Below are 26992 nucleotides of genomic sequence, written 5' to 3'. Positions count from 1 at the left end.
GGAATACCTTTTTGAGCCCCCAAAACACACCCAAAAGTCATATTTTACCCCAAAACACACCCCAATTTTCATAATTTACTCCAAACACACCCCAATTTTCATAAGTCACCCCAAAACACACCCCAATTTTCATAATTTACCCCAAAACATACCCCGATTTTCATATTTTATATCTGGAACACATACCCACCCGAAAAACTTTAAATTACCCCATTGCTGACCTCACAATGCGTTGTAATCAAATGCAATGTAAAGGCACCTGCGTTGTCGGAGTTGCGTTGTTAACGATGTAGTGCCTGCGTTGTAATGGTCATTTCTCATGCCAAAGGCAACCCAAAGGCTACGCCGTTTGCGTCCGTCTGCCCCTGGACCACGCTCAGCATCAAGGAGCATTCCTCTTGGACACTCCACGGCAACAACGCCAGCACCCTCCTCGCCATCAACCCTGGATGCCACCTCGCCTACCAGGACCAACCTCTGCTCTGGACCGGACATCGCCATCACTGACGGCTGCAGTATTACCCGCAAGGAGCACCCTGACCGTCAAGGACAAGGCATTGCGATCACCTACAGAGGCACACTCCGACTGACCACGTACTCTAATGACCCATGGGTGACTATGGACCACCTCAACTCCCCGATCCGGACCAAGCCCAAGCACATCCTCTACAGCCCCCTCATGTGTAAGTCCACCGGGCCATGGCCCCCCCATTCTCCAATACCATTGTAAACCTCATTGCTCCCCAGGGTCTCCCATCCACCAACAACATCCTACTCGGTGGACTCAAGTTCCACCTGGACAACCCCAGTGACAAGGACACCACCCTCTCCTGGGGAAGGTCCCCTACATCAGACGCAAGCAGCAAGTCACAGCAACAAGCCACATAGCAGGACACACGGTCGAGCATGTCACCTTCACAAGCGGGAACTTCAACTACAGCCACAACACCGGACTCTCCTGGACTGACCATCATTGGTAACATCCTGTCTTCACCTTGCCCACCGGATGCCACCGCGATCATCGCACCCTCTCGCAGCTGGATCATGGCCACCGAAGAACGTCTTGTCAACTCCCTCCGCACCAACTCTCCACCAATGCTTGCAAACGATGACACCACAGCGCGCAACCACCACCGATTGATCTCCAACAGCGCCGACATTCGGCCATCCCTCATGAACGGCACTGCGTCAGTACCTTCCGCCTGCCTGATGACAGGCATGAGGGTGAGGCAGTGCCACAGGGATTGCTGGAGTTGCTTCATGGTTGTGATACGACTGCAGCAATGCGTTACTTTAGTGCAGCCATATACGTCAGGATTCCTAACGTATCTGTATTACTTGCGTCATGGAGCGCTATCCAGTGAATACATCGCATCCATGCTGTCGCAAGGAGGGCGTAGTGAGAAGTGTTGTCTTGTCACAGCGCTGCAACACTTTTCATGACTGGGGCCCAGGAATGCGCACTATCTTATGGATGGTGCGCATTCCTGCACTGTAGTTTTGTCGAACGGCAGCGCTGCAACATTGCTTTCAGCGCTGTCCAGCACAAAAACCTGCTGAGATTTGGCCCCAAGTGTTATCCCCATTTTTAAGACCAGCTATTTTCTGGTCTAACTGCAGTTAGAGACAGTTTTTGGTCTTCAGTAGTCCAACGATCCCCTTGTGAATATGAAGCAGTGGTGTTTGCGGCCATTTTTGCACGGGAACGCCTCTCCTGCATATAATTATCGCTAAATAAGTGGCAATCATTACAACTGACGTTTTCACTTAAAAACTGTCGTTATTGCTGTTAGCGACAGCTTGGTAATAGGGCGATAAAATTATCGCCGCATTAGTGGCAGAAAAGTGCCGCTAATGCGGCGATAACTCCTTGAGAATATGCACTGAAGTCTTTATATGTTCCGCACGTACTCCTTGTCTCTTTTCATAGTTAAATATTTAACATGTAAAACATTACTAGTTTTAATTGACCCACCATTGTGCTTTTGTCAACTTCAATATTCCTTTCTCTCTTTAGTGAAACTGATTTGAGATTATACACTTCCTGTCTGTAACAAATAGTCTACTCTATACAAATCTGTGTGAAATAAAAAGATTTTCCAGAGAGAAACCATCAATGGAAGATCAGCAAAAAGCATCCCCGAAACATACTTTACAGATAAGCAAATCAAACACAAGAGGCTAGGACAACAACACCAAACACAACTTTCATAGACTTAGATTTCGAGGAGGGAGAATTTAGTGGACACGCAAGTCTTTCCCTAGGGATGTGAGAGAATCATTTCTAGTCTCATAGAACTTTCTATTTGGGAGGCTAGGGATCTAGATACAAAAATCTTCTCTGAGGAGATTTTGAAGGAAGAGGTTTCTACCAAGACTAACCTTCGTATCGCAGGCTGAGGAGAAGAGGTACTGCAGGATTTTCAGAGATCAGCTCCACATACAGGGACTGGGCATCACTCAATAGGCCACGCTCTGGGACGTCATCAATGTCGGAGTCAAAGATCAGAGGGGAACGTTGACTGCTCCCACTGCGGATCACCAACCTGGACAGGGCAATGAAGAGAGAGAAGGGGTAAAATACATAGGAGAAGTATGTGATCACGGAGGACAAAGGTGTGGGAATAAGAGGGCAATAGAAAATTGTGAACGAGTAGGGAAGAGGGCAGGAAATGAGAGGTAGATAAGGAGAAAGAAAGGGAATGGGACGGGAGTGGGTAGAACGATGAAGGCATGCAAAAGTTGGGAAAAGTTGAAACAGGGCATATGATGGGTCAGGTGCAGCATATAAGGGTGAGTTAGGAACAAGAGGGAGTGGAAGGAAAGAACATAGACGGAGCATTAGAGATATAGAGTTTAGAAATAAAGAAAAGTTTGGAGGCTAGTCACGCAGAGAGGTGGCGCATGGACTATTCGGGCATTATGGCATGTTGGATTCTCAATGGGTCTATACCCTTGTAATAATAGAGACTGATGGTATATTGCATACTAAGAAGGCTGGGAGCTCTCTGGGAGGAAGATTTACAAGGTAATGATGCAGCATGGTGCTGCAAGCCATCTTGCTGCACTGAACTGTGTCAATAGGAAAGCACAGGAATGCGTTATATTTACAACAATACAACACATCCCTGTGCTTTCTTCTGCACTGGCGCACAATAGGCTGCCTAGAACCAACGTAGGCACCCTGCAGGGATAATTGTTTTTGTGGAAGAAGGAACACCTTCCTGCCCAAAAACAATAATTGATGGCATTTTCCTCCTTCTAAGTGTGCTGCACAGAAAGAGGAAAAACTAGGAGAAATAAAGGTATTTCGCCTTGTTTCACCACTTCTACGCCTCCCCTGAGGAGGCATTAGAATATGACGCATTCACAGTTTCATGAGCCCTAGTAAATCTGGGAATGCCTCAGAATCTATGGGTGTTGAGTGGAAAAAGTGACGCTCCAGTGGCACAAGGGGCTTGTAAATATGCCCCTGGGTTCTAGGGATTAGTTGACCCTGAAGCTTGCTATACAGCTAAGGAGACTTTGGAAAATCACATAAAAAACGTCCTATAGTGAGACAACTTGACTCTACTGGCTATGAGCACTAGATAGGCTGTTCACAAGTGTTCAGAACACAGAAACAAGGGATTGTTACTTGTCATTGTCCTCATCCAGCGAGACTCTTTCAAAATGCAGGTGCAGCCTCTGGTTTTCTGACGCCTCAATCAGCCAATGGCAGGTCAAGTTGTTGCCGTGGTTCCTGGTAAGGTCGGGGGACACGAGACGTCCTAGTGTGGCATTCCGGATAGTGCCTCCGCAGGATGCTGTCAGGAGGCGAAAGGTGAAAATTAATTGAGTATGTTTGTAGTTTTTGTCTGATGTAGTACAGAGTAACATTGCCCTATCTTTGTCCCCGCACTGCAACTTCAAGTCACTATCAAAGCAAGGTTTGGCCTCTTGCATGTCTTGTTAGGAAATTAGTGTGTGTTGAGGAGACAGGGTGCATTGTCATCTTCCTCCTTCTGAAAGTAGAAACATTTTCACAAGACAAAGACCCTCTCAATAATTTAATTAGGAATCCCCACGGATCCTGTCACAATATAAAAGGTTTATGTTGTGTTGCACAGGGATGCCAAATGCAACAACAACAACAAAAACAGTCTTTCTCAAATTAAAAGTTTATTGGTAGAGTTCTGTCAAGAGGCTGACATTGATCATGATGGTAAAAAGAAGCACACAGAAACTGTGTTGTATACAGAAGCTGGCTTGCAATGGTATGAAAGGAGATGGGGAAGGGAGAGAAAGCAAAAAAAGGGAATGTCTATCAGAAAGAGATAGATAATGTATGTGTGTGTAGGTCCTAAAATGGGCTGAAATCACCGGATGTATGTCAGTACAACACGATCTAAAAGATCGCGGTACTTGACAACGCGGGCATTACAACGCGCAGATTTTGGAATATTATAATTTTATATTCCAACACCAGTCCACGTAACAGTAGGGAAGGTGTTGGAATATAAAATTACAACATTCCTTGCCCAACAGCGCCATCCAGCGCAAGTCGTAGTAACGACTTGCGTTGTAATAGCATTGTTGTAAAGGCACTGCGGTGTAAACACCGCGTTGTAAACGATGTTTACCGAAATCACCAGACCATCACATACATACAATCACAGACCACCCAGCAAGCTGCCAAAGAGGCTTCATGTGTGTTTACAGTGAGAGTGTATAAACACTCTGGGCTTTAGTTATTGCTAGGGGAGAGATTTCTTGATTTCCGTGGTACACTCAGCTGAACACCCTGTCCCCAAACCTAGAACAGTAGTTCAGTGAAGGCAGCGTTGAGCATGGCTGCCCTAAGGAGGGGTATGAGTGGATTAGAAGTACAGTTGTGGTTGACTTTGATTGGTAAAAGCAAAGGTGGATCTTCAGATGTACCCAGCAGAGCCTCTAGCAAGTCGCCAGTGGTCTCAGCGCTGCTTTATCCTCGTAAACCAGGGGCACTGGACCGCTGGTGTGACGCCTGTCATTCTCACCACTCCGTGGATCCACGCGCTAGATACACAGCTTCGCCAGCTAAGGAAAGTCTAACTGGGTTTTGGGTTAAACAAAACTCTTTGACTCAAGTCAAAATTATGTTTGTATTAATGCCTAAGTATCTTCTGAACTGTGAGATTTTTTAACTGGTGATTAGTTATTACTCGGTTTCAATCTTGCACATTTTACTGTAAATCGCTTTCAAAGATGTCACACGTACATGTTGTTTGCCATAAATCTATAGGTTAATTTTGAAGTCTGTGTAGGAATGTGTTAAATATGTGCTTACGTCCCATTGAACTATTCTGTGAGATGTTTACATTTCTTTTACTTTCTGTACCAACATAATGGAATTGTTTCATCACCTCACTTTGGGTATTTGTGTGACTATTCTCTGTTACTACTGTTATATGTCATTTCTGTTTCTTGAATGGCATAAGGTATTATGTGTGTGTATATATTTGTGTTGATGTATACTGGTGTGATTCTTATGTTATCCTTTGTAAGATGAATATTTATATACATGTACACTTTTTATCATATTACGGCGTTGAAGAAGTCCACATGTATGTGGACGAAACGCATTGGCTGACCCTCTTCTTTTGATATATGCAACAATTAAGAGAGGATTTTCAACTATCATTGGATTACTGTGGATATATTGAGATACATATTTGTAGGAGCAAAAGTGGTGCACCTGGGCTTGCTTTCTTTTTTCTTTTACCTAATCTAGGTTGACACTTTTTGGGCAGAGGGTGTCTGCATTCTGTGCACACATGGTCATACTTAAAATCTTTGCTCTAACAGATACTTAGTTTGGGACATATCAGTTGTCTGTGCGGAATTTTGTTGGTTCACTGCCTGAAGCTTTTTGTTTCACATTTTCTGAACTATATAAGTAGCAGATGTGGATGATCTTGTAAAGATGGGTCAACTCATAGTGGCCAACAAGTGAAAAGCAGATTCCTATTTTGCTTAGGGTATGTGCTTGAATTGTCTGGCTTCCGCAGTGGATGAAACGGTTGAGAGTGACTGTTCTGATATATACTCAGAAGATAAGAGAATCTATAGGTTTGGGCTTTCAACAAGGAGATGGCTGTCAGCTTCAGTGGAATTCAATAACAGCAAGACAATAAGAATGTGGAAACGCATTGTATAAAGTCCTGCAGTAACTTATAGAACCAAAACCAAATGTATTCAAGTTGCATGCGTGGGAATGAGAGAATTAGCGATACCTGAATAACTAATGGGGTTAACCTGGGAACTTTCTGTGAGAGATTAAGAGTGGAAGAGCGGGAAATAAAAACTTTAAGGTCAGAACAGACCAAAAACGTGGAGTAGCAAAAAATGGTTACCTAAGTTCAGGAGCGGGCCATGCAGGTAAGAGCGGTGGAGAGGGGTGGGGGCATTCAACAGATGACGCTGAGGGAAAATAAGATAAATAATTAATTTTCCCTCTCCGTCGTCTATCGAATCCCCCCCACCATGCCCTACTGTTCTTACCTGCATGGGCCGCACCTGCCTAAGTTGTAGAGTGACATGACAAAAGGAGAGAAAAATGGATACAAGACGGTGGTACAATACAAAGAAGAGACATTCTACAAATGTGTATGAATAGGGCAGTTCCTATTCATGGGCTGCTAAAAAAGTTGCCCATCACACCTCCATTGGGGGCTCTGATCTTAACCCCTTCCATGCCGATGACGAACCCCAGCCGTCACGCTCCACGGTGCTCGTGTGCTGATGACGGCTGGGGTTCGTCACGGCCCCGCCCTGTTCTTTTGTTTACCGCACAGCGGCGGAATCGGCCCAGCATGGAAGGGGTTAAACCCACTGATTATAATTTCTACCAAGTAACAAAATGTGGGGAGCAGTACAAAATGTATCTCAGCGAAGGTACCAGAATTCCTTGAGATGAGGCTGGATGTGAAGTTGATGTGGTTTTTGGCCACAGTTTAAAAACAGTCCCGCATAATAATAATATTCGTCCAGTGATCAGTAGAACACTTTCAAATGGTCGATAAACAAAGGTATGGAATATTTACAATGTTCTGTGCAGAGTCAGTGTTAGTAGCACTAATAAAGGAGCAACAAAAGATCAAGAAATTGATAGTTTAAAAAACCGGGAGGCAGGAAAGCATGTCAATTGGTGTTTTAAAACTTCAGATATGTAACCTTTCAATTGTATTCGAAATCAATATTTATTTTTTATACAGCCTTGATTTTATTTGTAAGATGAAATGTATTGTGTCCTTTTATGTCTAAATCATATTTTGACGGCTTGACTTCTAGTCAAGAAGGACTCATCAGGACAAACATTCCTGTGAAACTTGGTTTTCTTCTGCAGTTCTTGAAACTTTGTTTTATAAAAATGATTTGACGTTTGGAAACAGATTTATCTACAATTGCTGGAACGGGCAGTGGGGCCTATTGTCACTGGCAGGTATGTAAGCATATTCATGAAGCAGTATCACACCAGAACATGGGCTTCTATTGGAATTCTCAAGGGCATATTATCAAGCCCATTATCGCCGTTTTATCTGCAGTTTTCTGCCGATAAAAGCGGCGAAAATGTATCGCCTTTTGTTGATAATATGCCCCTAAGACTTTGTAAAATAAAAAGGGTCTTGGTACCCTGGCAGTCCTTTCATGACTTATACTAAGTTATGCTTTTTTCTTGAATATCTTGATTGAAATGACATGCCTACTTGCTTTACGATGTATTTCAGCTTTGCTAACTTAACTCTTCCATTGCTGTTACAGTTAATTGACACGCATATATATTAGAAACTCATTAATAACATAAATATTACACATTACTAGCTATTCCCTGAGGATAAACACAAAGATTCGGAGTTAATGGGGAAATTGAAAAACTCCACCCATAAGTGTACAATGAAAAACGTGGGTAAAGCGACAGACTTATGAACAGGTTTGGACAGCCACAGATAAAGAGACACTCAATATGCAGACAGACAGACACATGCTGAGAGATCAATCTATACACGGACAAACAGAAACTCATATAGACAGAGAGCTAAAGATAAGAGGAGGCAGACACGTATTGTCATACAGACGTGTCAGACAGAGATACATACACGGGAAGGACAACTTATGAAAGAGAGGTTTTTCGCTATAGAGACAGACAGACACATAGATATTTAGATACACTTATGGACAGGCGTGGAGACAGGAATTTGTACTCAATGACATAGGAACAGACCAACATCCATTTAGACAGGGAGCTAGATAGATAGATAGATAGACAGACAGACAGACAGACAGACTGACAGACGGATAGATAGATGGATAAGATAGATAGATGGATAAGATAGATAGATAGATAGATAGATAGATAGATAGATAGATAGATAGATAGATAGATAAGAAAGGCAGATATATGGGTAGACAGAGGCAAAGACAGACATAACGGCAGACTGTGAGGTCTGATGATGGACCCCAGTGACACTGTGTTTGATGGTATCCTTTTGATTGGTTTGGGATCTTTGTCTTCTCATGATACCATGTTGCTGCCCTGCCGAGTACTAAACACTGATGGTTAGGGTTACAGACTAATCATACCTCACACTTGCTATGGAAGATTACCATCTACCACTAACCAGGCAATGATGCGATTGGTAGTTGGTGGTAGATCACCATAATAAACGAGCAGAGGCTTTTTTACATGCAGCCGTGAGAAGAAGGCTGACCATTGGCCCTCTCTATGTGCATTGCCACAGCCTCTCACAATGGAGGCCCCTCGCGCCAGCCGGCGAAAATATGTCTCTTAAGTGTGCATGTGCGTGTGTGCGCGCGCGCATGTGCGCCTTAGTGTGTGTGTGCGCAGATGAGGAGCGGTTGTACCACTTCCTGCTGTCCCCATCTCTGTAGTCCTGAGACTTGAGATGCTTCCACTGCGAACGTGTGAAGACCACATTGGTAGCTGTTCCCTCTCTTTCCTCCTGCATGGACCAGATGCTCTTTTTCCCTCCTCGGTGAGGAGTGTAAGGTAGATGACTCTTGTGGGCGACTGTGTTCATTCCACTAAAGATGCAATGAAGCGGACACAACACTTTGTGTTTCACTGTGCTGGACTGAGCAAGTTCTATCATGGCAGGCCTTGGCCGGTGATAAGATAACACTCTGGAAGGAAGAACAGAGGCCTGGCCACTTACTCCTATCTAAAACCTCTGGGTTTGCCCTGTGCCCATCGCAGGTAGCCTGTGTCCAGTTCAGAGAGAAGAGTAGCAGTTGAAACAACTTCCTCTGATAGGCTGGAGTTCATATTGAATAATTTCACAACTAAGGCCATGATCCTGAGTTGCAGGGTACTAGAGAGAGACAGTAAAACCGCATGCTATTTTGCCATCTCAGCCTAATAAAAGTATCCCAGTTCCATGCAGTTATGAGCAGAACCCCATAGAAAGGAGAATACCTATGTGGGACACATTTTTTAGATGTTAAAACCACACAGAATTTGTCAATTCATGGTATTTTACCACTTATATTTACAATCTGCTCAGAGCAGGTTGTAAATGTATGCGTGGGCCTGTGGGTGTAATGAGGAGGTGGGGTGCGGGGTAAGTGGGCCTGTGGGTGTGATGAGGAGGTGGGATGCGGGGTAAGTGAGGCTGTGGGTCTGATGAGGAGGTGGGATGCTGGGTAAGTGGGCATGTGGGTTTGATGAGGAGGTGGGATGCGGGGTAAGTGGGCCTGTAGGTGTGATGAGGAGGTGGGATGCGGGGTAAGTGGGCCTGTGGGTGTGATGATGAGGTGGGATGCGGGGTAAGTGGGCCTGTGGGTATGATGAAGTGGTGGGATGCGGGTAAGTGGGTCTGTGGGTTTGATGAGGAGGTGGGATGCAGGGAAAGTGGGCCTGCGGGTTTGATGAGGAGGTGGGATGTGGGGTAAGTGGGCCTGTGGGTGTGATGAGGGGGTGTGATGCAGGGTAAGTGGGCCTGTGGGTGTGATGAGGAGGTGGGATGCGGGGTAAGTGGGCCTGTGAGTTTGATAAGGTGGTGGGATGCGGGGTAAGTGGGCCTGTGGGTATGATGAGGTGGTGGGATGCGGGTAAGTGGGCCTGTGGGCATGATGAGGTGTTGGGATGCGGGTAAGTGGGCCTGTGGGTTTGATGAGGAGGTGGGATGCGGGGTACGCGAGGAGAGTGGTGAAGGGGTGGAGATTGCATCCTACCGTGTAAGAAAGAAAACTAGGAAGGAGGCTTGGATGCTGCTGCATCCAAAGCCTCGTTTGATCTTTCTGGCCAAAATTACACCCCAGAAAAATCGGATTATATTAGACAACTTCGATAAAACCAAGTGCGAAAAAAAACCTAACCGCTCATAATTAGGTGGGAGCAAAATAAATGCTTAAAAACAGACATTAATTTACTTATACATAAGTGAGTATTATGGAAAGTGTTGTGTCACCCTCTGATAGACCACTGATTTTACTGGAATGACTCAACACTTGAAGTCTCATTGGTTTATTACCAACTGCCACAACTTTGAGCTACAATTGGGTCCCTGAGATCACAACATCAGCCCACCGTTGAATCTCCTAAAGCTTTGTGCAGCAACACACATGATTGGACCAGGGGCAAGACACACTGTTGCTGCCATTGCTTGAGAGTCACAGACATGCTCTATTTCGTGACTTAGACGATCCAGCTGGAACTGTGAGCTTATATATGGCCACGTGACAGACAGGCAGTCATATGAACAGCCATACAATCATATGAATACCAAGAGAGACTGACAAGGACTGAGAAGGATAAACAGACAGACAACATAGGTCACTTACCAGCACAAATTGGTGCCTTGCCGCTCCACTGTGGACGGCTTGTGTTCAGGCAGAGAAGGGATTCCTCTCCCCGGATCTTGAAGCCAGGGTCACACTTGAATGTAGCGGCTCCCCCAGGGTGCAGGTCACTGACGCTTACATCTCCATTATCCGGGCGCCTGGGGAACCCACAGCTGAGGACGAAGGCTGCAGGATACAGGGAAGTCACGGTGAGTTAGGCATTAGGGGCTTACTGAGGGCAAGACAAAAACAGAAGCCATTGTACCAAGATGACTGAAATTAAAAACTTTGAATGGGCATGGAGCCTAAACCCTACTCTCCACCTTTACTGAGAGACTTGTGACAGATAGGCATAGAGCCTGGACAACCATCTCACCACAGATGTCGTTCCACACATGCAGATCAAGGAAAGGATGGGCACGAACATGACCTACTTTGGAGGTCTACCTTCACAGAGAGGCCATGATCTGAACGGACACGCCAGACCATTTATGGAAGTGTTACCTTGATAGTGGAACTTGAAGACGCCAGGTGATGTGGAGTGATAACTTTGAAAGTGAATGAGGATTTGGTTGGTTGGACTCCGAATCACTTGCCCTTCTACCATCAGAGACTCATTGGCCAAGACGACTGGTTTGTCACCACCTAGCCCCTCCACCGTCAGGGAGTCCTCCTTCGTCAGGTTCAAGCTTTGCACCTAGAGCATTTAAAACAAAAATATCATCTTTGGAATCAGCAGGTGATTTACCATGCAGGAGCAGATGGTCTGGAGGTTTGCTATAGAGCTATAAAATACTTCCTCCCTCACGTCTGCGGGTTCTTTGTTATAATTTTACATCATTCCATGTGCCACTCTTATGCTACAATGACTTATTTCAGGGTCCTCACCCAACCTGACCCATTCAGACCAAACGGCAGCCAATACCCTTTCAACCAAACACTACAAAGGATGTTAAAAAAAACAGGTGCAAATCAGGTTTGCCTGGGGTACTAAGTTGTATATAAATAATACCAATGAACCACCCAAAAACTGCTTTGAGGGCAAGCATTATATAAATACGAAGATATTACAATAAAATCGGATGTCTATAGATGCCTTTCCCATACTAAGGCTACCTGAAAGAGTTGCCAGGCAACCGAATAGGGGCATGGAGGACATGAAAGGGAAGGAAGTCATAAGGAAGATATGGAAATTGGTATATTCCGCTATGCTATGTTGTTAATGTATAGCACTTATGCCATCCTGAATGTCACTTGAAAATTGTTGAGTAGACACTGAGCCCCAGATTCACTAAGGAGTTGCATTATCCTGTGCCACTCAAGTTGACGCAAGGCAGCAGAAGTCCTTAAGTAATATTTACTAAGCCACGCAAGGGGCAATGTGCGCCACGTGGTATGACTTTGTAAAGAAATGTAACGCAATGCAGCGCCTTGCACTGTGTTGTGCTACACTTCGCAGAGGTAGACAGTCCATAGGTGTAGCATGGGGATGTATGACGTTACAACGCATACTTTTACAACGCCTACCTTTACATCGCAAGTTTTACAACGCATACCATTACAACGCATAATGCTTTTGGGCGCTGGATAGTGAATAGTTTAATTTACTATTCCAACTCCAGTCCCCGTGGATAGTAGGGAAGGTGTTGGATAGTACATTAAACCTATTCCCTATCCTAGAGCGCCCCCCAGCGCTATGCGTTGTAATGGTTTGCGTTGTAAAAGTTGCGTTGTAATGGTAGTTCGTTGTAAAAGTTTCGTTGTAAAGGCTGTATACCGTAGCATGGGCATTCCCGTTCTCCCGCACATGGAATTTGTTGCAACCCCAGATTTACTTAAGTCAGTAACCTAGGATTATGCCAAAATAGTGAGCTTACCACAGAGAGATGTAACAAGGAGAAATATCTTTATTCTTGTAATTTTCTTTGTCCATGCGTGCTGCATTCTGCAGCATAAATAGAAAGAGGAAAAAGCCTCTAATTAATTTTTGTGAAGGAAGGTGTCCTTAGCTCAAAACGTTAGTAATTCTGGCCCTATATGAAAAGGAGAGGGGCATGATTAGGAAGGAAGTAACCCTAAAGACTGATGTTGCGGACAGAAGAAATATAGGGGACCCTTTGGTAAAACAACGGAGGTCAGAGAAGAAGGGTTCTTTAGGAAGTATAAAATAAGACAAAAATATGAAACAGCAGTAGTTATAGTTAAAGATATGATTTCACAAACTCCAATAAGGTGCCACTCTGGAATATCGATGTCAGTTCCCCACCCTTTTTTCCATGCCCTCAGGAGCAGAGACAGAAATTGCAGTGTGCCAAGACTAACTTGAGACCTCATTAAAAAGCACATGATAAGTCCTCAGAATGGGAAGGTGCCAGGATCGTTGAGGAATCTGTAGCTGGACAGAGTCAGTGGCAGCTAGCTTGTACCAAGGGTGGTAAAGCAGGGGGTGGGGCACAAAAAAATTTACATTAATTTACGTCCTTTCGTAGCGCGACGTCCTCCTCCCTCGGGTGTCTTCCAGGAAGCTCCCGGTGCAGGAAACTGAACTACCCGATCCTGACGCTGCTTTCACAGCATGAAAGCAGCGCCAGGATTGGATTGAGCAGCCTCTCTCACTGCTCTTAAGAGCACTGGAGGCCTGCAGGTTCTCTAACCCAGCTGTCTAACACAGCTAGGTTAGAGAACTTTCAAATGTGCCTTTCTGGCTGGCCGTCCCAAGATGGCAGGCTAAATAGACATGCAAATTTTAAAGCGCACAGTTCCCTGCTGCTACTGCTCAGCTGCGCTGGCCCCACCCTGCCCTGACACTTAGTTCAGGATAGTTTGCTGAAAAATAAAATGGCAATAAATAAACATTATTACCTTTTTATTTTTCACCTCTGGGGCTTGTGGGACGACGATCCTCCAGTCAAAGGGAGTAGCCACCCCTGAACAGAGTGTCCGACAGAAGTAAGTAACTCATTCTTGTGAATACTTCTATCTGCTAATTCTTCACCTCTTGAATCAATACCTCAACACTACCTCCCAGGTGCTGTGTCTGAGGAGAAGGTCCAACCAGGAAGTCTTGCAACACAAAGCTGGCAAAATGGCCATCCCTGCAGAATTTAGGGTCAAGCAAATACTGCCTGCAAAAGGAATGGACTAAAGCCCACATGTCTGCCTGGAGAGGAATATTCATGGACCATGATGCACTCACGAGGCTCCTTCTTGACAAAAGTGTAGCAAAAGTTGAGCACAGCATGATCAATCCAGTATGAAATGCCTCGCTTCTGCATCGCCATACCTTTCCGCGGACAAGCCTATATATGGAAAGCTGACCACCAGACCGGTACTCGTGGGTACTGTCATTGTAAAGACCGAGGGACTTGTGAGGATTCAGGCGATGAAGTCTCTTCTCTTTGGTGGGATGAGAATACGGGTTGAATGCTGGTAGAGTGATGCACTGACCTATGTGAAGCAGGGTAACCTCCATCAGAAGGAAAGAAGCCTTAGTCCCAAGGACCAGTTTGTCTTGGAGAAATGTGGTAAAAGGGAACTAACAGACATAACTTGCAGCTCGCTAACATGACAAGCTGGGGTCATGAAAACCGACAATACAGGATTCAAGGAAAGCAGCTGCAGAAACAACTGTGCATGGACTTAAAAGATGAACTCATCAAGAATGTGAGCACCGAGTTAAGGCCACACTGAAGAATGACAAGGGGTGGATGGGAAGCCAATGTGTCTACCCTTTCCAAATACATACCGTAAAATAGATGTGAACAAGAACAGCTGAGGTAAAGAAAAGCCGAAAGGGCATGAGCGGCCGATGCAGGTAAGAGTAGTGGGGCGGGGGGGGGGTTGTACACAGACGATGACTGGGGTAAATATAATTACAAAAAAGAAAAAACACTTACCTTGCGCTCACCGCATCGCCGAGTTGGTGATACGGCGAACACAAGGTAAGTGGTTTTCTTTTTTTTAATTTTATTTGACCTCATCCTCATCTGTCGACTCCCCCCCCCCACCCCTCAGCTCTTACCTGCACATGCCGCTCCTGTGAAAGGGCTGACAAACAGAAAAACATGTATGAAAATAAGTGTTGTGCAAGTCGAGGGACACCATCCTGTCTTCCAGCTCCATGGCCAAGGGACGTGCAGTGGAGAGCATCTTGAAGTTCTTGCAAAGGCAGGCATTTAAAACGTGTAAATCCAGATGGGACAGAGGCCACAATCTTTCTTCTAAACCAGCAGATAGCAGAAGGTACATTCTGCCTAATCCCTGTAACATAGTCCTCGATGCTGCTGACATTCACGCACTCTCCATACATCCTCTCACCGCCTCAGTCTTTTCCCCAATCCATCTGCCCACCCCCTCATCCACTTCCCCATCAATGCATCCAGACAATGTCTCACTCTCTCACTCCTTCATTCACTCAGTCGACCACCCACATCCACTCACCCACCTATCCATGTACTCAACTCGTCTATAAACGTAAAGAAGTGAATGTTTTAGCAGAGTCCACATTTAAAACACAAGCAATGGATTTACAAACGTTTATTCATTTGCATAGTATGAATTGTAAACAAATGTACAGACCTGATGTACAAATAAATATACAATTGTTCAAGACAGATATAAAGAAGGCATGCACTCTTAACACTGTCTTGCGTTTGTAGGATTAGTGAGGATGGTATCGGGAATGATATTTAAACTAAAACCAGTTATTTGTGATACGTCTAAAAATGTGGCGAAACACACAAGGTTTGTGATATGAAGTGGCCTCTTGAGTGCACGAGCATTTTACAAAAAACAACAATTTTTTGCAGTCACGCAGGAATGTGCAGAAAACATTTTTTAATTCAGTTTTACTTTTTCTTTACCTAAATCACTTTTATGATTTTCACAGATCAGTGTGTAACTGAGCCTAGAAATATCTTAAAGCGACATTCTTAAAGATGTGTTGAATTTGGGTATTACAATTTTAAACCATCTGCACAAACGTTCCGGGCGTGTTTTCATAGAGTTATCACTTCCTTTCCTGCATTCCCAATGCAAAGGTTTAATGATGTGCAATGAAGAGATCCAAAGACATCCTCAGCTGGGTCACGGGTTGAAACGCCCTGAGCTCCCATTACAAGCGAACCCACACACCTTTCCTTCCAGCCTCCCTTGGCCTTAGGTCTAAGGAGACTGAGCGTCCCACTCTCCTCTTATACTAGTGGGTGACTCAGTCCACCCCTGCCCACCCCCGACTTGTGTCCTGAACTCACCCATCCACACACCCCTCCATCACTCACTCACCCATCCTTTCACCCATCAGCTCATCGGCAAAAGGCCACCAGTCTGGAGACACACAATATTAACCCAGCTACAGTCTCACCTTCTTACTCACCCACTCACACTCCTGACTCGTGGGTGAACATACAGCACACTCATCCACGCCCCTCTATATATAGGGTTGTACATTCTCACTCTCTCATCCACTGACTCACCTATAATCACTCCTCCATCCACTTTTCCCCCTTTCGCTCGCTCACCCATTAACCAAGGTGAAGCCAGACAGGCCTTCGGGTGTTGAACACAAAATTCCAGATGACCCCTCCAGAAATGGAGACACTGTGATGAGGTTGGCACGCAGAAGTGGGCACAGTCCCCCTGATGAGGTCACTTGAATTGGAAATGGTACGCCAGGGAAGTCATCTAGATCTGAACACGATCCTTACAATGTTCAATGCCATTATAGCGTGTTTGTTGTTGTAAGTATTTCCACCTCTGCACCTCCGAAGCCTCCTGCCCTCTCTGTGGCCTTATCTCATTTGTTTACCACGTTGAGGTAGTCTGGCATGGGAACTTGCTGCAGGGCAATGGAACAATGCTCAGGCTGTGGTTGTTGGTGTGTGAAGGGAGCTTGCACTAATGCCGTCTCCTGCCCAACTCAGTGTGTTTGATTAAAGCCTGAACTACTTTGCTGTGCAGGTTTTCTTGTAAGAACAGTTTGTATCACTGCTACCAACAATGTATCTGTGTGCTTCCTTCTGTTTAAGTGCACTGCTCTGCCTGTTCCATGGAAGGACGGGGCTTACTTTGCAGCTGTGAATGTTGTACACATTCCTGCCCAGAACTGAGTACCTGCATTTTTTTAATTTGAAAGCAAAAGTACCGGCATATCTCAACATTCCTGCAATGCATTTAATGGGAGAGTACCAGCACTTCTCAGGAGCAAACAGGTACCCTAATTAGTAAGTACCTGCACTTCTATATTTCCATTTAAAGCACTGGAAGTATGCTTAAAAAGTCGCAGCCCGTGCTGTATCAGTATAGAGGATATTCTACCCCTCTCTCAAATATGCTTTCCTTGTACTCTGACAGTCTCTCACACCTGCAGACTCGTTGCCATGACAGTGTGCCTCGCAGCCCCGTCTCTCCCATCTCTGTCCCTCCAGCGCGCTCGCGCCTTCGGTTTCTCGCGCACCTACTCTTGCTGCGTCATGGCGCGCTCCCGCTCAGACCAGCAGTCACGTGTTTCAAGAACGGCGCCGTCCTCACGCAGCTGCAGCCACCCGCCTTGAATGTCATATATAATGATACCTGTGCCATCTTTGCTCGCTTACCTGCACCTCTATGCCGTAGCCCAGGTAGACGGTGATGCTGTAAGTACAGTCCAGGCCTCCGTAGTACGCTGTGCCAGAATAATCCGGAGACTCGATGTACCCCTCCGGGTCCGTGAGGTTGTTATTGCAGAGAACTAAAGAGAAGGCAGAAGAACAACCGTAAGTTAATGTTTCCTCCAGAACAATGGACCCACCTCTTGGGAGACAGTACTGTCTCCTATAGGCACAGTGCTGTGTCACTTGGCACAGCCCATCATATCTGGGTAAAGCTCTTTTGAGAAAATACTACCCCCTCGGCCACAGAACTCTGTCCTTAGGCACCCTAATGTCTTCTTATTCTCACCCTGGGTCCTGCACATCTCTCTTAGTGCACGACTCTCTCCCCGGACACAGTGCCGTTCCCCGTAACACAGCGTTTTCCCCAAGACAGATCCCCTTGTCCTTGAGATAGTCGGGTACCTTCCACCACAGCATAGTACTAACTTGCAGTCCATAGCATATTCCTATTTTGCGAAGTTCTGTCCTTTTGGCCACATACTGTCTCATTTGACATTGGACAGTCCCAGGAAGCTTTTTAAGGAGTCTTTGGCACATGCAGCCTTCCTGGTCACCCACTGATCATGTTGGCGCACTGATATCTCAGCTGGCACAGTTTTGTAGCATGGGCACTTCATGTCTTCACTGTTTCGGTAGGCAACAACAGAAAGACAGTTGGGGCGCGTAACTATCTTCATACTCACTCTGGTCTCCCTACGCACATCTTATGTCACACTCTTTCTGTTATTTGCAAACTAAAGAATCTGTTTGAGACTACATGCACGTCCCCACCCTCAAACTGTGGCCTGTTCTGCCCTTAGTCCTGTGGTCATGAACTTATGGGTGAGACCAGAGTAGAGTCAGATATTTCCACTGCTCTCCACATGGAGGGGGGAGTAATACTCACTTCAATATTCCACTCCTTTATTGTCTTTCTTAGTTTACAGATTGAGCCACAGGCTGAATTTGCTGCAGACGTGGCTGTCACTCTTACCAGGGGTGTGGACTGTGGTGATGGTGGTGGTGGTGATCAGAGTGGTGGTGGTTTCCTCGTCTGCCTCTGGGATGAAACTTGTTGGCCCCGCCCGTCCATCGGTTGGTGCCTCCGCCTCCCGGGGTGGGCCTGGTGGTAGGGACCCTGCCGGCCTCCAGTGGGTCGCATCTGGCTCCTCTGCTGCTGGACGTGGCACAGTTGGTGTCACTGCAGTGACTGGTGGTGTGGTCAGGAAGTCAGCCGGCGGAGAGGTGACAACATCGTCAGGTGGCTGCCCATCCGGTATCGCAGGGGCCATGACCACAGTGGTCAGGATACTGGTTATATCTGTTCCTGCCACCGCCGGCCTCCGGTACACAGGTAGTGCCTGTGTGGGATTTGTGGTAGTGCCTGCAACAAATGAAAGTGACATTAGTCTTACTGCCTCAGTCCCGTTAAGGCAAAGGATCCCCTCTCTCCTTCTCTCTTACTAGCTCGTGTGTTGGTTTTATTTAATTAATTTTTTTATTGCAATATTTTAAACAATGCTATAAACAATACAACCAACAAGCCAGTTGCATATCGATACATCATTGTCTATACATCCATATACCACTATAATTACAATTGTTGGTACAAGCGTGCACATTCCACTGCATACCACATGTAAGGATATAGACCCGTCCCACTACGGGAAACAACAACCAGTATCTTGAATGACAATTTAAAATCCACTCCTTCTCCCCTCTCGGCATTGTACAAATAATTAATCTCGACAGCTTAAAAACCATGCCCGTCATGCAGTAATCCCCTCCCCCAGCGCCACAACCACTCTTATTCTTATCTATGCTTGTTTACAGAGCCGTGGGTGCCTCCAGCAGGCATCCATCCGCCTCCTGATGCTCACGGGCCCAAACTACAAAAGGCTCCCATATGTCTCTATCATCATCAGCTCCCAAAATGTATTCAATTGCGAATGCGAATGCCCAAATGTGACATCTCGGATCCATTCTATCATAGAAGGTGTCCCCTTTCTCCCCAATGCATGGCCACTTGGCGTTTAGCAAATAAGAGTAGTAAAACTTGTAATTTACGAACTTTAACTGGTGTAGCCTTCACATATCTCAACAGGCCCTGTAGGGGGTTGGGTTCGTTAGTTGTACCTATTATCTGGTGGATCTTATTGAATATGTTGGACCAAAATAACAATAGCCGTGGACAGCCCCATGCCATATGTATAAAAGTAGCTGGAGCGAAGCCACATCTCCAACAACTGTTATCATCTTTCAATCGCATGCGATGTAAGCTGGGAGACGTCCTATTGAATCTGTGGAGGTACTTAAAATGTATTAAACAAAAGTTTATAGTTAGGTGACAGAGCCGTAAGTTGGCTGCAACAATAGGCCCATTGTTGCTCAGTGAGTGGTGTTTGTAGTTCCTCATTCCATCCTTGGAATGCCCTTGGCTGCATCACGGGAGCCGAGTTCTGCTTGTGATTGTAGATGCGTGTAATTAGTCTGCGCGTAGAGTCCGTCTTAAGCACATTTTACAAAGAAGAGTTGGCGGGGAACTCGGGAAGGTGTCATGTAGAGCCCGACACGTAGCCCAGAGTTTGTGATATATGAAAAGTTCGGAAAACGGTACATCTTGCCCTTCAGTGGAAACCAGCGGGGACCTAAATGTCTCCTCAGGGTAGAGGTCTGCAAAAGTACAAAGACCCATTTTTGCGCTAAGGCTCTACTTGTACCCTCGCCCATGGTGGGTAACATTGGGTTGTGTGCTAGGGGTATTGACGGGGCATATAGGAGAGAAATGCAAGCTCTTTGTCTTAACTCATCCAATGCCCACCGCAGGCGTACGACCGTGTCTATGCCGTCTCGGGGACGTTTGTAGGTTTGATATAATGCTACCTACAGGGGGCAGACGCCGCCACATCTGCATGCGGTTGAAAAGGAGTCGGGTGTACCCAATGATGAAGGAACTAAGCCTGAGCGCTCCATGCATACAATTGCATATCCGGGGATAGGGGAAGGGTCAACAGGTCCCAAGAGACCCTTGCCTGTCCACCCGCCCAGACCAGTGAAACAAGTAGGGATCTAAGAGATTTTAAAAAGGCTTGTGTGAGGGGGGTGGGAATATTTACGACTAAATAAAGTAGTTTCGGTAGTACTACCATCTTGATCAATGCTATTTTCCCAGCTAAGGACAAGCCATGTTATGGCGCGCCCATAGTTCTTGTCTCATATATCCTGCATGTTACTACTGAGCCATATACCCAAGTATTTCACAGGTTTGTCTGCCCACTGAAGAGGAAATTCGGTGAGAGCCGGGGTAGTGGCGCCTGTCAGGGGAAATATAACTGATTTGGCCCAATTAATAGAGATGCCAGAAAGGCCCCCAAATGTAATAAATTCCCGAAAAAGCGGAGTGAGGTTGGTGGCCGGATCGATGACATACAGTGCGACGTTGTCAGCGTGTAGTGAAATAAGAAGGCTCCACGTGCTAAACCCAATCCCCCTGGTGGTGTGGTGCTGTCTAATACGTGCTGCTAACAGCTCCATCGCTATTGCGAAGAGCAGAGATGACAATGGTCATCCCTGCCTCGTACCCCGCGAGATGTCAAACGGGAGCGACAGCAAACCGTTCACTCGGATCCGAGCAGACGGCTTGGTTTATAGCAGACGGATTAGGCCAATAAACAGAGGGCTGAACCTCATACAACCCAAAATTGAAAATAGATATGGCCATTCAAGCATATCATACACTTTTGTAGCATCTAGAAAAACTGTGGTGGCGTGCAAGTCAGTATGCAAATAGTGCAGAACTGCAAAAAAGAACCTGAGGTTATGTGATGTAGAGCTCCCAGGAACGAAGCCCGATTGGTCCGGGCGGGCGATTAATGGAAGGAGGGGCTGTAACCAATTTACGACTAGCTTTGCCAATATCTTCACATCCACATTTATTAGTGACAGCAGCCTATATGTTTCAAATTCATTCTCGGGCCTCCCAGGTTTCAACAGTGTAATTATGATCGCCTCACGTATTGTCGGTGGTAAAATGCCCGAGGTCTGAGCCTCCTCCTACAGCGCTATGAGGTGCTGCGCCAACTCCTCTACATAAGCCTTATAGAATGCGGTGGTTAAACCGTCCGACCCCTGGGCCTTATCCAGTGGTAAGCTCTTTATGACCTGGGCGATATCCTCCACCGTAAAAGGGAAGTCCAAATATTCCATATGTCCCCGACCCAACCAAAGTCATTCTAATGAGTCAAGAAAGAGTAATAGGCCTTCGTGAATATTGTCCTGGGTAGAGGTGTATAGGTCAGAGTAGAAGTTGGAAAACTCTAATCACAGACTGTTGGGCTCCTTTTAGTTCAGTTGTGTAAGCAGTAGACCTTGGGGCACGAAGCAGCTCAGCCAGAGTTTTCCCTGGTCTATCCCCCTCCCCGTATCGTCTGGCTTGGGAATGTTTCCCTAAAAATTTCACTTATCGCTGTGCCTCTTCCTCAAAGTCCAACAATTTCTCCTTCAAGAGAGCCAACGTCGTGGAATCACTAGAGGAATACAATTGTGTTTCCAGCTCCTTATTCTGTTTTTCTAGAGTTTCAAGCTTTCCCCGTATAGCCTTGAATATTCCAGCCTGTCGGGCTATGCAATTACCCCTAATTACCGTCTTAATAGCCTTCCATAAAGAGGCCTCCATGTCAACCGAGCCACCGTTAAGGGTAAAATAGTCAGTGATATCACCTCTAATTTCGTCCTTGAAAGCATCGTCTAAGAGGGCATCCGGTGGCAGCCGCCTAGTAAACATGCGTGGAACTGAGTTTGGGAGTGTTAAGCGCAAGAGACAGGGTGCATGGTCTGACAGGAATCTGGGAAGATGAGAGATCTCACTGGTCCACGTAGCAACATCTCGGGACACCAGCCAGAAGTCCAATCTGGACCACGCCCTGTGTTGTTCAGAAATGCATGTCCCTTCTTTGGCCAGTGGGTTACACCGCCTCCAGATATCGACTAGGTCGCCGTCTAAAATAATTGCGTTTCCTGTCCAGATCATCATTTAGTACTGCGTTAAAATCTCCTCCCCAGAGAATAGTTTCACAGTTCGTCGCCTTCACTTTGGCCCATACATCTTGAAAAAAGACAGGAGAGTCCACATTGTGACCATATATTTCAACTATCACAGCCAGAATCCCGCCTAAAGCACCCAGTAGTATGACGAATCTCCCCTCTGAGTCAACTTGTATGTCATCTTCCTTCCAGTCTAGACCCCGTCTAACCAACACGGCCACCCCCCTAGAGTAGTTTGAGTAAATGGATGAGTATGCATGGCTCCATCTACTGTGCTTGAGCCTGGGAGAAGGTGTAACATTTAGGTGTGTCTCTTGTAACACGCATACATCTATGTGGTGTCATAGTAGATATGAGTGGACGAGTCGAGATTTCCTGCAGTCATCCAACCCACGAATGTTCCAAGTTAAAAAATGTAAGCTTGTCGTAAGGGGCCATCTGATCATAGTGTAAAATTACAGCTGGAACCAAACTCATTTCTGTGGACAATAGTATCCAATTGTGTTATTCAAAAATGTACAGCAATATACTGGCTAGAAACATAACAGCAAACCCCAACCCACCTCCCACTCCAACCCCCCAATCAAGTTGCAGAATACCCAGTCCCACCATTCAAGTGCGAAAAAAGAAAGAAAAACAAAAAAAGACAGCTGTAGGGAGTTCTCCCAGGGGGGCGCTGTAACGCCAGCGGACATCCCTGCAGAAACAGGGTGGCCAAGAGAACTGCAGAGAGCTGTGCTTGTCTCACAAAAATTAAGGTGATACCAATATACCGTAACAGGCAGATTTGAAATACAGATTGGCTGTGCAGCCCAAAACAATAAGAGACTTGGGGGCTCCAGCCCAACTCAACGCATAGCGCATCAGGCAGCGCCAGGCCCGCCATGCTCATTTGAATGATAACAAGACACCGTAACATGCAGATACGGAACACAAATTGGCTGAGTTGCGCTAAAAAAAGTAAGTGTCTTACAGGCCCCAGCCCAACACAGAGCATAAAATATCAGGCAGTTTACTTAACAGAACTAGGACCACATTAATCACTGTCACTCATGCGGCACTGACCCTGTTTAGACTTTTTCCGCCAACGTGCTTTGCAAACTTTAAGGCAGACTTTGCGTCTGTGAAAAAATGTGCAGTTCCATCGTGCGTTACTTTAAGCTTGGCAGGGTATAGCAGCGAGCAGGGAATCTGAGCTTGAAGCAGGATTCTCTTGGCAGGGAGAAACTCACGCCTCGTCGCCTGCACAGCTGGTGTAAAGTCTGTATAAAAGAAAATATTATTACCTTTGTGTGTGATAGTCTCCTTCTCCCGGGCCAGACGCAGGAGAAGATCGCGGTCTTGGTAATTTAGAATCCTGGCCAGGATGGGTCTGGGAGGAGCCCTGACCGGGGATTTGGGCCCCAAGGCGCGAAGAGCTCGCTCCACTGCAAACACTGCAGATAAATTGGGATCAAGAAGCTCGTGAAGCAAATCAACGATGTTGGTCTCCATCTCGGAAACAGCCGTCGTCTCCGGTAGTCCGGTAATTCACAGGTTATTACGATGGGACCTAGCTTCCAAGTCCTCGTTCTTTGTGCGAATGATGCCTAACACCCTGTCCATATGTAGTAGCTGTTCCTTGGTCTCAACTTGAAACTCGTGGAAGTCCAAGGCCCGATTTTCAAGAACATTGAGATGGGTCTCGTGTGATCCCACCTGTTTTTAACGAAGCCCAGTTGGGTAGTCAGTACATCTAACTTGGTGTCAATGTTACGAAGGCTAGCTCTCATCTCCAGCATCAAAGTTCTCAAATCCTCCCCTCGGTCTTATGTCTGGGTCTCGGGTGGCCTCTTCGCACTGATCTGTGGGTCCGATTATGTGAGCTTTGTGGTTCTCCTGTTGTAGAAGTTCAGCTTCTGCTGTTTTGCATCCTGTTTGCCCATGGCAAGGCCTGAGCCCTGCAAACTGCTTCTGCAAGGTTCATAGCGGTGTCTCGGCGCAAGTGCTCCTCGTGGAAAAATCTGAACTCTGATAAACTGCACCAGGGACACGTCTCCCCTCACACCACAGACAGGGGGGGGCAAACAGTTAATAGGGGCTTCACAGGGCCGGTGATGGTACAAAGTGCGGCCGAACTGCCAGACCCCCCACCAGCTCGTACCAACCGTTGCGAACCTACGCCAATGAAGTGGTGGACCTCAGCGGAGAGAAGACTAAGTCCGCATGAGCAGGGCGCATCCACCTGTCCCAGCAAGATGGGGTATGTCTCTCTTTACTGAGACACCTTTGTTGCACGCGCCCTACTGCGCACACTGAAGACACCCAGGCCTGGCGTCTGAAGGGGTAATCAGAGCCACTGGTGGCATCGGGGCACATCCAGAAGTGTCAATGCCATGTACGTTGCATTCGCCTTACAGGGGTCTGCCACCAGTACACAAAATGGCACCCGAGCCCAGCACCCAGCTTCAATCCGCTCAGCAGGGCAGCCTGCCTCTGTCAGCTCTCCAGCGAGGGCACCGCCGGCGTCTTAACTGATCTGCGGCCTCTGCGCTGCCCCTACGAACCTCAGTCGTGCAGCAGGTGCCCAGCAGGACACCCACGCAGGCCCTGGGTCAGCACTGCTCCCAGCCGTGTCGGATCTCCAACTCCCGAGCATATGCTGCCCAGCGGAGCTCAAGGCAGCTGTGCCCAACGTAGATTAGCGGGTGGGTGCCTCACCTTCTGTGTGCTGATGCACAAACGCAGCACCAGCCAGATGTCCCATACGCGGCATACGGCCCTGACCGCGTGGAACGCCACGGACTAAATTTCAGGTGGGGCCAGCGCACACAGCAGCTGCCTCGATGTGCGCTACCTTGCTTACCGCCACCGGGGCTCACCGCTCATCACAGGAACGGGCTGCAGGATCAAAAATCGGCTCACTCGATACCTCGTGTTCCAGAAAGCTCCTGGAAATGCTGTCAGCACAGCAACAGCTCTCCGTGCATACAGATTAATTCAGGATTAGTTCTTGGCCGGCGGAGCTCAGCTAGTGGCCATTTCGCAGCTCGGCAGACCACGCCCCCCTAGCTCATGTGTTGTTGATTTTCTTCATCACTATCTCATCCTTCATCCCTCATTTCCACTCACTTTCTCTTCTATCTTGCTTCTTACTCCCTCTTTTCATGGTATTCTTTTCAACCACTACACTTTCTATCCCTCCTTCCTCATCCATTCCCTCATATTTACCCTCCCCAGTCCATTCATTCTGCAACAGTTGCACCTTCCCTTCTTCTCTAGTCTATTCCATGTTTTTTTCTACTGTCCATTTCTATTCTGATCACACTTCTGTAATTGCCCTCTCTCTCTCTCGCTTCTCACCACTCTCGCCCTTTAAATCCTGATACTATGTGTCACTATTTCTTAAGTCCTGGACCCATTGACCTCATCAAGACAATGCTTAGTGGTTGTGAGAAGTTGGCCTGATATATGATGTTTCCAATTCTGGAACCACCTTGTATCAGTCCAAGCTTTCCCTTATGGTGTCTGGTTGTAAGTCAACCTTGTAGACAAGCTATCTTAATGGTAGCATAGACTAAGCAGCCTTAAAGGCTTAACTCAAGAGGTCGTGTTAAGCGAGCTGTTTTACCAATCACAGTCCTGTAATATCAAATGAAAGGACACCACAAAAGTATATAAAAAATAAAAAAAATTGGGGTGACCATAGGATAGCAGACCCTACTCTCCTACACAACCCCCCCCCCCAAACGCAGGGACATTAAACTAACCTTGACCAGATAAGTCTTCATGTTCTAAGTGAAAGTACCTGGAGAGACCATCTGCATTACCATGGTCAGTCCCTGGGCGGTGCTCCACTGTAAAGTCCATCCCCTGTAGGGAAATGGACCACCTGAGCAGTTTGGGATTTTCACCCTTCATCTGATTTAGCCGCAAGAGGGGCTTATGGTCTGTCTGAACTAGGAAGTGAGTTCCAAACAAGTATGGCCTCAACTTCTTCAGGGCCCAAACCACAGCAAAGGCCTCCCTCTCAATAGCTGACCAACGTTTCTCCCTGGGGGTCAGCCTTCTGCTAATAAAAGCAATGGGCTGGTCTTGGCCATCTTGATTAGGTTGTGAAAGCACAGCTCCCACCCCCAACTCAGAAGCATCTGTCTGTACAATGAACTGTTTGGAGTAGTCAGGACTCTTCAGGATAGGTGCAGAGCACATGGCCTTCTTCAGGTCATCAAATGCCTTTTGACAGCTAACTGTCCACTGAACCTTTTTTGGCATCTTCTTGGATGTCAAGTCATTTAATGGTGTCACAATGGACCAATAGTTTTCCACAAACTTTCTGTAATACCCAGTCAGGCCCAAGAAGGCTCTGACTTGTGTCTGGGTAGTTGGAGGAGCCCAGTCCTGTATGGTCTGGATCTTGCTCTCCAGTGGCTGAACCTGACCCCCACCTACTAGGTGGCCCAGGTATACAACCTTGCTCTGCCCTATCTGGCACTTGGTAGCCTTGATAGTCAGGCCTG

At 46.6% G+C, this 26992-nt stretch overlaps 1 protein-coding gene across 1 annotated transcript in view; it reads right to left on the bottom strand.

Annotated features, from left to right (window-relative positions):
* The window catches only part of SEZ6L2 (seizure related 6 homolog like 2), a 201290-nt gene that overhangs the window by 48723 nt on the left and 125575 nt on the right, over nucleotides 1-26992 (bottom strand). Inside the window, exons 3-8 of the mRNA XM_078652419.1 lie at nucleotides 18445-18834; nucleotides 17415-17548; nucleotides 11326-11518; nucleotides 10822-11007; nucleotides 3638-3806; nucleotides 2383-2546 (exon numbers count right to left, since the gene is read on the bottom strand). Of these exons, the coding sequence (XP_078508545.1) occupies nucleotides 2383-2546; nucleotides 3638-3806; nucleotides 10822-11007; nucleotides 11326-11518; nucleotides 17415-17548; nucleotides 18445-18834 (1236 nt within the window). The remainder of the gene's footprint in view (nucleotides 1-2382; nucleotides 2547-3637; nucleotides 3807-10821; nucleotides 11008-11325; nucleotides 11519-17414; nucleotides 17549-18444; nucleotides 18835-26992) is intronic.

Source organism: Lissotriton helveticus, chromosome 7 (assembly GCF_964261635.1).
Source record: "Lissotriton helveticus chromosome 7, aLisHel1.1, whole genome shotgun sequence".
Classification (NCBI taxonomy): Eukaryota; Metazoa; Chordata; class Amphibia; order Caudata; family Salamandridae; genus Lissotriton; species Lissotriton helveticus.
This window is presented reverse-complemented; position numbering and strand designations above follow the sequence as displayed.